The sequence below is a fragment of the Quercus robur genome, chromosome 4, assembly GCF_932294415.1.
Source record: "Quercus robur chromosome 4, dhQueRobu3.1, whole genome shotgun sequence".
Classification (NCBI taxonomy): Eukaryota; Viridiplantae; Streptophyta; class Magnoliopsida; order Fagales; family Fagaceae; genus Quercus; species Quercus robur.
Genome location: NC_065537.1, coordinates 64,069,660 through 64,081,074, shown reverse-complemented (window position 1 = coordinate 64,081,074; position 11,415 = coordinate 64,069,660). Strand labels below are relative to the sequence as shown.

The window sequence follows — 11,415 nt, the reverse complement described above, 5'->3', positions numbered from 1 at the left end:
AAAGTTCTAAGTTCTAGCATCTCAAAATTACATGATGTCTCATATAAACAACTCAAAACAAATAATAATACCTAATGTCTCACATAAATAATACAAAACAAATAACAATGTTTCAAACAACACCACAAACACACTCAATCATCAAGACCAAAATTTGGGTTATCTTGTCTGTGTCAAGCAACTTAATAACTAATTAGCACCAGAATTACAAACCAAAAAAAAAAAAAAAAAAAAAAAACCCTCATCATCGACGTTGATGGTCTCGATCTAGCAACACCACAGTGCTCGCACTCACTCTCTAGTCTTTAGTCTCTTCTCTTCTCCTGTATTCCATGAATTTGTTGAGTAGGCTAAGCCGACCACTCACTCTCTACTTTTTAGTCTCTTCTCTGCTCTTCTATCTTCCAGGAATTTGTTGAGTAGGCTAAAGCCTTTAAGGTGGCGCGAGACTTAAGAGGTTTTTTCCCTTTTTTTTTAATTTATATTTTTTTACCAATTTGGTTTGGGGCTGCTAGGATGATTTTTTAATTTTTTTTTTATAATCAGTTTGGAGCATTTGGGCTTCATTTGGAGGCCCAAAATAAGCACAAAAAGGTTGATTTTTTCTTCATAGAATAGGATATTTTGTATCTCTATGGGATCATGATCCCGCACAAATTCCACTTCAATAAAGATCTTAGTGAAATCTAAGTACTGACCAATCACAATGAATTCGACAATATTAAATTTTCTAGGCCGCTAGTTTTTGCTAACACTAAAATTAGTAAGGCTTAATTTTGGGGGGAAAAAAAGATTTCATATTTTTTTTTTAAGCCATTGGTGCTATGTTTTCAAACCTTTATAGTTTTGGACTTTTTGTATAGAATATAGATTTAAACTTTAAAGTTTTAATGCTTCCACACTTAATGCTTCCACACCTACCTCTCATTTCTTGATACTTAATATTGGAATGTCAACATGTACTAAGGGAGCAAGAAGGACAAGGGAAAGACAACATTTAGTGGTAGCAAGAAGTAAACCGGTACCTATTTGATTTGATGTTTTGTTTAGTGATACCCTTCCTCTAAGGATGGTGATGGGCCAGCGTGCTTTTGTTTTTTGATACTATTAGGAAACTGTAATTACGAATTTATTGGGTGTTACGTTTTGTGAAACAATATACTATTTGTAAACACTCATTGATATATATATATATATATATATATATATTAGAAAGCACTTGTTGATATTTTAATTCATGACAGATTGATTAACATTTATGTTTTGGTTGGGATTTTCTTCCGGAGACACAATTTTTAGTGCTTATTATATTTTTAAGCTTAATTTATGAATTAAAGCAATTGAATAAGGTGATATTGTAAGTATTAGTTGAGGAGAATAATTCAATTGCCCAATTTATGAATAGTAGTGACTTAATGCATGCCAATGACTTATGTACATCATACATTGACCTCTTTTTGATAGGATAAATATCCCCTATTTCCTCAATAATTTTCCTTAGAATTTTTCTTATGAATATAACAAAGAATATGCACATCGTGCTCAAGTTAAGTGGATAAATGGGGACATAAGTATAATTTATCAACAAAAAATAAATGGGGACATAAAGCATTGTAAATAGAGCAATTGGGCATGTGAAATATTGTCTCTATGGATTGTTATATTAGTACTTCAAGTAATAAGCTTTCCTAGAAACTCATACAATAATAGAATGCCATTAATTTCATAAGTTGAACATTACATAGTTGTGAACACTTTTATATTACATTACAATAATGCAATGCCACTTGTTCTCTACGCATCAAACCCCTCCAGAATCTATATTCATTTTCTAAACCAAGTAAGAGTTTGTTTTAGTACTCCAGTGCATTGGAACCGACATGATGTAGACACGTGGCAAAAATTAGACACATGTCTGTATCATGTCGGTTCTAGTGCATTGAAGCCGACACAATTCAAACACGTGGTATAAATTGGACACATGCTTCTATTATGTTGGTTTCAGTGTATTGGAGCTAATATATGTGCCTCTAAACCTCCCTATAATTTAGGAGGATTTAATCTTATTGATCAATAGCATTAAGATGATCAAAAAAGAAAGAAAGAAAGAAAAAAAAAAAAAAAAGGACCAATCCATCAAAAAAGAAGGACCAATCCAATACCACAGAAAAGGCCGACATGTTCAGTGCCAAACAGCCCAGCCCACTCAACTAAAGCCTAAACATAAAAAAGTTGTGAGTGAACAACAAAACAATCCAACTCCATTTCCACAAAGTACCAGCCAAACCAAACACACACACACTCACCCACGCACACGCTCTCTCTCTCTCTCCGACCCTGCGAGACCCGAGCGATCCCACCTCTCTCCCACCACCATGTTCCGCCGAGCCACCGGCCTTCTGGCCCGACCCATTATCTCCTCAGCCAGAGCCAGGACTCGACCCTTCTCGACCGATCTCCCAGCTACCGAGACCGGCGATTCAAACTTCATTGAAGCCTGGAAGAAAGTGATCCCAAACATTGATCCCCCAAAGACCCCTATCTCCTTTATGAAGCCTCGCCCAGCTACTCCATCTTCCATCCCTAGCAAGCTCACCGTCAACTTTGTTCTTCCCTATGCTTCCGAGCTTGCCTCCAAAGAGGTCAGTCAAATCTCTCACTTTCTTTTTACTATTGGGTTTTGTTTGTTTTGGTGTAATTTTATGTGGGTCGAGTCTAGATTTTGATTCTGCGGTCTTGTTCTACGCTTTTTATGTCTGTTTGAGGAATTTTTTGACATGGGTTTGCTTTGTTTTTGTGTGATTTCAAATGGGTTTTCGTTAAAGTTTGTATAGTTTCATTGGATTCTATGTGAATCACAGTGGCTTTCTTGCAATAATAGAGTGACCCATGTTGGGAAATGGGATTAGTGTCTAGTTTTGAAACATTTTTTTCGATTCTATTTGGGGTTTGTCCCAAAGAGAAAATAGGAGTAGGTTTGGGACTAATCAAAGATCAAGAAATGAATTAATGAAAAGAAGATAGTAGCTTTGGAGTGAGCTGTGAGCATGGGCATTACTACATCCCATAATGTTTTCTATACCTGTTTGGCATTTGGGTCATTAGGGTTTGAATTATCCAGATATGTTTTTTTTTGTTGGCCTTCAATCAGGTTAGAATTAATTGTTTCTTCTGATTGGTAATTACTAATAACATGCGCAATGTGTGTGGCTTGAATGCGCAAACTTTCCCTCCAACTTGCTCTTAAAAGTGGAGGAGGTGTCATTCAAGCTAGGGCTCATTGGCAAGAATTAAATTATTTCTTAAGTTTGGGTTTAGGAACCAAAATGTTAATTTTGAAGTCCTTCAATATTGAAGCCAGATGGATACACAATTTGTTGATTCTATTGGCAAGTAATTGTCTTGAAAAATGTTAGTCTATTTGGTGTCTTAACATTTTCTGTCCCCGCAAACTTGGTTGGGATAGAGCTCTTGAATAATTCGGCCCTGCTTGCTATAGTGCTTCTATTTTGTGAAGAGGCATTTAATACCCAATAAGGTCAAAGGGTGTTGCATCAAAGAGAATATTTTGAAAAATTCAAGAATGTATCAGTTTTTATTTCAAGCAAAATTCGTAGAGCATACTATCATTTAGAGATTGAAGTACCCAAATTATGTCTGAGATGAGTTTGAGATGATAATTTTGACGGATTAACTATGTTTAGTGACTGTCTAGGACTCAAAAGTGACATTTGTCTTGTAATATCAAAGAAAGTGGATTAAGGACTAACTCATTTCTTAGTTTTGGAACAGAATTGTAAATCCAGGAAAATATGGTAGTTGAAGGCTAGGTCATATGTTAAATCATTTAGTGCAACGTGGGTGATATCCAACGACTAGCGGGCAGCTTGGTGAGAATCAGGGTTTAAGCCACTGTTGGCACAGATCATGATGAGGTAGCTTCCAGACCACAACAGGCAGGTGGAATTGGATGAGTGCCATTAGATAGCATATTAAAGATTTAAAAAATTTTGTGCACAATAGAGAGTTTTTGCCAACATATTCATGGTAACCTTTCACTACAAAAATTGTATACAATATTTGCCTTCATAATTCTACCACTTCTTGTTTCCGCAGAAAAGTCATAAATTATCAACAGGGCACTGCATATTTTTAGTAATTTCCTTTCACAACATGTATTGAGAAAGTGGAAGTAGGTTCTTGTAGATTCTGTTGAATGTTCTGAGGGTCCTTTGTCTTCAAAGCAAGTCATGATTCTTCAGATTTTGGGACCAAAAAATCACCTTTGTATACAGGATGTATACAAATGGGGACAATACAATCAATCATGCAAATTATAATGATCTATCAAATCACAAATTGACATAAAGATTAACAGCCCACAACTGACTTCCAATCCAACAAAGTTTTAAAGAAAAATAATTTAAGATCAGGCAGAGTTCTTTCATAATCCCCAAAGCTCCGGTCATACCGCTCCCTCCAAATATACTACATCAGACAATGGGAAATTGCCTTCCAAATAACATCGTTTAGATGATGACCTAATCTTCCTTGCCAAGAAACTAGTAAACCACCACTGTCTTTGGCATTACCCAATAAACTCCAAATAAACCAAACACCATAGACCACAGCCCCTTAGCATCAGGGCAATGAAGTAAGAGATGATTCACTAATTCCCTGTTACATTTGCACAAATAACACCATCCATTACCCACATATTCCTCTTACGCAGGTTGTCACATGATTCTTCAGATTTCCCCCAGAAGACAAAAACTTTCTATGTGTTTCCTGCTTTCCTCTGTAAGAAGATTAAATATTTCACAAGGAGCTTGTTAAATACAATTTTTGTTACAATATTTTCTTCATCATTTCTCATATAAACTAAGTTTGCTCAAATTGTTGCCACTATATACTGTTGTACAAATCCTGGTACATATTATAACTAAAGTAAAAAAGAGCGAGCACACACATAAATCTTGGTAGCACTAGTCCTAGCATATTATATGAGCTTACGGTTTCCACATTTATATCTTGTTACCCATAAGAGATTGAGAAGAATTATCTTATATCTGCACCTTATTTATTTCTAGAAAGCTATAGTCTTTCCACTTCTATTTTGCTTATCATGTTCAATATAACAGAAAGTTGATGGTACTTATAGTGCAATAGACTCTATTGTGCCTTAATTTGATAAATAGTTTTTAGCAAACCAAGGAATTGAAGGAAGAAGTTTGCTTGAAAGATGTAGCCAATGATTTGAATCTCAAACCTTCGCTTATAAGAATGGAGTGGAGTAAATATCTGGGTTCTAAACACATCAGGTGCACGTGTAACTTACCAATAAATTGAAAATCAAAAGCAGAAGAGGTTTACTTGAAAGATTTAGGAGTTGATGAGGGAACGACCATGTTGTAAAGGAGCTATATTGGCATCAACTTTCTTAATTGTCTTTTAAGGCTGTTAAAGTCTATCTTTCATTTTCTTTTCCTTTTTCGGGTTTCTTCTCTGTCCCTCTTTACCCTCGTACTCTTAACTGTAGCTGCCAAGGTAGTGGACATAGCCTTCACCAATCTCTAGTACAGGCTTCTAGGCCATCCCCTAGCGAGTGAAGTGCTTATGCCCCTTTAGAGATAGGGGCGAGCAAAAGAACTCATTCTTTTCCCTTAAAGTATGAGACTATGAGTAATCACAAAATGTATTTTAATTGTTTACAAGGCTGTTGTGTTTCCCATTGTTTGTTTTCTTATATTTCAAAGGAACTCATATTGAACTTGTTTGGATTTGTGTTTCCCATTTTTCCTTTTTAAAGCTCTTCTAGCCAAGTTGCTTACCAATGTAAGCCTATTGATTGTGCTTATCGTTTTTGTTCTCAACTTTTGACTTTTCCTTACCTTGAAGAGGAAAGATTGATTATGCCATTATTGCATACCACACAAACTAGTCAGCCAGCACTTTGGATTTTATGTAGGAGTCAAGTGGCTGCTTAGAAAGTGAAATCAATATGTTGAACTTTAAAGTTTGAATAGTAACATTGATTGGCCAGTTGTATTATGTTCATTATTATTTTAAAGTTTACTTGGATTTACAGTAGTTGTAGAATCGTTTTGAATGGTTTAAACAACAAAATGACCCATTATAAATGCTATGCAAATCAAAATACTTGCATTTCTGCATGTGCAAGTGGATGAAGTATGTACTAGTACTAGCTTGTAGAGTATAATACTTGTTTTAGTGCATCTAAGAGCATCTCCAACAGATGCTGTATCTCTATTTTTTGGAGATAAAATGCTACTCTTCACATTCCAACAGCTTCTCTAAACATAAAACTTTTCCAAATTTTTTTTGAAGTTGCTACCGTCTTAATTTAGAGAACACTGTAGCAACTCCAAATCCTTATTTTATCTTAAAAAAATACCCGCCTGAATAAAAAAAATATACTTTCTCTTTCCTCCTCTCTTCTTTGTTCATCTGTCTCTTTCAAACGGTAATACAATCAAAACACAAACACAATCTAAAATCAGAATAGAAACAACAGATCAAGAATAGGGAAAAATACAAATTTAATTAGAACAACAAATCTAAAATCAAAATAAAAACAACAGATCAAGAGCATGAAAGCCTATCTAAGCTCCATTGTAACAACAAAGTGAATCAGAACAAGAAAAGAATGAAGAAAAAAGAAAGATAGATGAAGGCCATGTCGGCTGTCTGCGTGTGAAGCGAGATGAAGAGGAAAGAAAATAGAAGTAGGAATAGAAGTCAAAAGATCATGCTAGAGAGTGTTCTAGAGTCAAGTAGAAATAGAAAAAGTAAAAGTAAAAAAAGAGAGAGCTAGAGAATGAAAGAGAGAGTCCGGAGTGTTCTTGAATGTGAGGGAGAAAAAGAAAATAAAAGAAGTGGTGGGGGATAGAGATAGGCTGGACACGTGTGTGAAGGCTAAAAACAAGAAAAAAGAAAAAGAAAAGAAAAAAGAAAAAGAAAAAAGAAATGAAAACTAATAGATGAGAATGAATGGAAAGAAAGGAAAAATAATATAAAAAATAAAAAAATCTTAATTGAGAAATGCTATCATAATATTTTTACAATAAATTTTAAGTAATAGATTGTTATTAGTTAATATTGGTGAGTAAAAAATAATTTCAGCAGTGGGTTCAAATTAGAACTAGTAAAATTTTTTCACATATGATTTTGATGTGATTCTTGTGAAAGTATTGCGAAAAATGTTGTAAATATAACACTTTTCATTGAAAAATATAATTGTTGGGAATGAATATAGGAAGTATAAATGATGATAAAAAAAAGAATAAAGAATGAATGAAGAAATAATATTTAAATGAGATAGAGAATTGGTTGGAAAGTGTATTTGAAAAAATGGGTAGCTAAAAGGTTAAAGTTACTGTTTAGAAAGTACAAAAATATGAAAAATCTGCTACAGATGCTCTAAGGAAGCTTTCTTGCCCATCGTTATAACTTACTTGTTCTTGATGCTTGTGTATTTACAGGTTGACATGATCATAATACCAGCAACAACTGGGCACATGGGTGTTCTTCCTGGACATGTAGCAACAATTGCAGAGTTGAAACCTGGTGTCATGTCAGTGCATGAAGGAAATGACACAACAAAGTATTTCGTCAGCAGTGGCTTTGCTTTCATCCATGCAAATTCATTTGCAGATGTTATTGCTGTGGAGGCTGTGCCTCTTGATCATATTGACCAAAGCCTTGTCCAGAAAGGGCTTGCAGAGTTCACTCAGAAGCTGAGCTCAGCCTCTACTGACTTGGAGAAAGCCGAAGCTCAAATTGGAGTTGATGTGCACAGTGCTCTTAACGCTGCCCTCACAGGCTAGAGTTTCTTGTGTTTATGCTCCTCTTTTAATCAAAGACCTTTTCTCACTTTTTGTTTCTTTAAGGATGCCCCATTGACACTTTTTCTTTAAGGATGCCCCATTGACACTTTGATTTGTCTCCTGGAGCCAATATTTCTCATAACATTTGGTTCTTGTATGTCTCTGAATGTGGAATTGTTGGAAATAATCTTTGAAACATGTCTTCTGGCATTTAGAAAGTTGGAGCAGAACTTTCAAGGAACGTGAAATTTTGCCATTATTCTTTCATTTAATTTTTTTTTCCTTTAGACTGTCTCTTTCGTTGTAAAAATATTTTCGACGTAAAATGTTTTCAGTTGAAGACATTTTAAGGGAAAATGTGTTCTATTTTGGTGTTTGGTTGTATTTTTTAAAATGCTTCAAAACACATTATATGGTGTTTTGCATGATGAAAAAAAAAAAATCACATCTCACAACCAACTAGATCCACGTTCCAACTGACCAAATCCATCGAAATGGAGAAACAATGAGACCCGCCGGATCTGAGAAACCCAAAGACCCCACAAAAAACCCCAGCAACATCTTAGCAACAACAAAAAAATCCTCACCTAAACGCACAAAAAAAAACCCAGCCACCACCGCACGCAGCAGAGATAGATCACTACTACAAGTCAGCATAGGTGAAATCAACTATGCTTCAAAAGGCTCTATGCATGCTGGAGATTTCATCAGATACATCTCCAGTGCGATGTCAAACATCGTTGAGAAACCTAGATATCCATGCAAGCCGGAGATTTTGTTGCGTAGGTGTTGCATGCCGCTTTATGGTCCGTTTCGATTAAGAGGGGGAGGGGGAGTAGAGTAGAATAGAGTAGATTTAACACAAAATTAGATTATTTTTAGTCAACTCTACTCTACTCCCCTCCACTCTCCCTCTTTCTCCTTTCTATCCAAACAGGCAATAAGAGAGAAAGAGAGGAGAGACTTTGTTGCATGCCACCTCTGCAAGAAAGACAGAAGGGGTGGGGAGATGTATGTGCTTGCGTGTAAAACGTCTTGCAACTTTTTCTATTGTGTTTTTCTAATCAATCAAAAACATACACAGTCTTAATTATCAATCTAAGACCCAAATCATTTACTGTTCCTAGGAAGAAGAGATTTGGTATCAAAAACTTACTTCATTAGTTTGGGACCAATAGATTAATTACCCCTTGTATATCTCATTTTAGTTTTTTTTTAGGAAATATTTTCAACTTATAGTGTCTGTTTGTAATAATTGTTCTTTATCATTAAACCAAAACACAAATGGAATAGAAAGATTGGAAAATTTCTTTTGCTTATTAGTAGACAAATGAGCACCATCTTTAAGAAGCTTATCTTGTTTACTCCATCCCACCAAATTAGTGGTGTTTGTAGTTATCACATGAGATACAATCATTAAATACCAAAATCCAATAACTATTTGATTCCCAAAATCTATCACAATAATTAATAATTAACTCTAAGGTGGGTTCTTTTACTTTTTAGTTTTTTTTTCTTCCCCTTCTGTTTGGGATGACGCCAACCTTCCCCATATCTATAATGGCCAAGTTATCTTGTAGCCACAAAACTCATGAATCACAAACATTTTTCTTTGAGAATCCATGAATTACAAACATGGTTGGACAGGACAAAAGAAGACGTGATTACTTTTTGTTATATAAAGCTATAAAATTGGTGGGGGTTGACAGCAGCTAAACACGTCAGAAAATGCTTTTCTTTCAGTGCGCAATTGACATCTTATCAAGTCATTACACGACATAACTGTATCAGTCTCCTAGTTTGTAAACAAACAGAAAAAGAATGGAAGATATTTGCAAGCACACATAAGCTTGACTCAGCCAAAACAAAATAAAAAGCACATATATTATAAGCTTCAGCTGTTTTTGTTTTTAGCAGTAGATTCGTAGAAGGTGGAGATAGTTAAGCATTACCTAATGAAAGCCAAGAGGATTACAATAATAATACACACTAGTTAAGGATTCAATGATTTTAACTTTTAAATACCTATAAAATGTTATATTTATTTATCTTTCTTTGCATGTTTCATGATCATGAGAGAGTATGGCAACATGAAAATTTATTACTTATGATATCATACTACTTAGGTAGGTCGTAATAAGTTGCTGATTAATTCTAATTTGTAAATTTTGCTACCGTTAAAGACAAAAAAAATCATTTGATCTCTAAATATTCTGAAAAATAATTTTTTACTACTATATTGTAAAAGCTAAACTAAAATAATGTATTTATTAGTTTAATGGAGTATGAAATTGACTTCTTACTCACAATTTAATTTGGTGGCTTTAACTTTTAAATATTTATAATCTTATATCTTTATTTAGCTTTGCATGTTTTATGAGGTAGTATGGCAACATTAGAATTTATTATTTATGATACCACCTAAAGTAGGCCGTGGCGATTTTAGGAATTTTTTCTAGGGTGATCATTAATAAACTTAAATTATAAAAAAATCTAATAAAAAGAAAGCTTCATATATTGAAAAAAAAAATCACGCAAATACATATAATCTTACAATTTCTTTTTACAAATTTTGTTATTTTGAAATTATTACATGATAGTCTCATCATCAATACTGTAAACTACATAAGCTTTACTCAACCAAAACAAAATAAAAAAGCATGTATAATAAGCTTCAGCTATTTTTGTTTTTAGCAGTAGATTCGTAGAAGTGGAGATTGTTAAGCATTAACTGAAAGCCAATAGAACTACAATAATAATACACACTAGTTAATGATTCAATGATTTTAACTCTTAAATATCTATAACATGTCATATTTATTTATCTTTCTTTGCATGTTTCTTGATCATGAGATAGTATGGCAACATGAGAATGTATTGTTTATGATACCATCTAGGTAGGTCGCAATAAGTTGCTAATCATAAAGTCTTATGATTTTTTTCTACAAATTTTCTTATTTTGAAATTGTTACATGATAGTTTTATTATTAATCCTGCAAGCTACATAAGCTTGATTCAACCTAAACAAAATAAAAAACACATATAATAAGCTTCAGTTGTTTTTGTTTTTAGCATTAGATTCGTATAAGTGGAGATAGGTAAGCATTTATTGAAAGCCAAGAGAACTACAATAATAATACACACTAGTTAAGGATTCAATGATTTTAACTTTTAAATATCTATAATACATTTGTATGTGCAAATTAAATTTGAGCTTATATGAGAGAGTGAATAAGTTATCTAACAGTACATCTCAATGAGAAATCTCATGAGTGACAAAAATGCAAACTTTGACATCATAAAGTCTAGAGAAGCCAAAAGTGATTGCAAGAATGTTAAGTTGACACAAGATGCGTGTGAAAAATCTTAGGAAAGGGATGAAAAACCATGGTTTGGGCAAGAAAGAATCATTCTTGCTTTGTTTAGCTTTGTATTGTATGGAAAAAGAGGTAACTCTTGTACAATAATGATGTTTTTCCTTAAAAGAGAGACCTTGTTTTCTACCTCGCTTTCTTATTAACTTTCTACTCTCTTCTCAAAAGATCTACTTGGGTTCTTACCTTAAAAG

The 11,415-nt window shown here is 33.9% G+C and overlaps 1 protein-coding gene across 1 annotated transcript; it reads left to right on the top strand.

The window, feature by feature from the left end:
• The first annotated feature begins 2,256 nt into the window (after positions 1 to 2,256).
• LOC126723325 (ATP synthase subunit delta', mitochondrial-like) lies at positions 2,257 to 8,088 on the top strand. Its single transcript, XM_050426681.1, has 2 exons — positions 2,257 to 2,642; positions 7,503 to 8,088. Exons 1-2 carry the CDS (start codon positions 2,376 to 2,378, stop codon positions 7,845 to 7,847), a joined length of 612 nt encoding a protein of 203 aa, XP_050282638.1. The 5' UTR covers positions 2,257 to 2,375; the 3' UTR covers positions 7,848 to 8,088.
• The last annotated feature ends 3,327 nt before the right edge of the window (positions 8,089 to 11,415 follow it).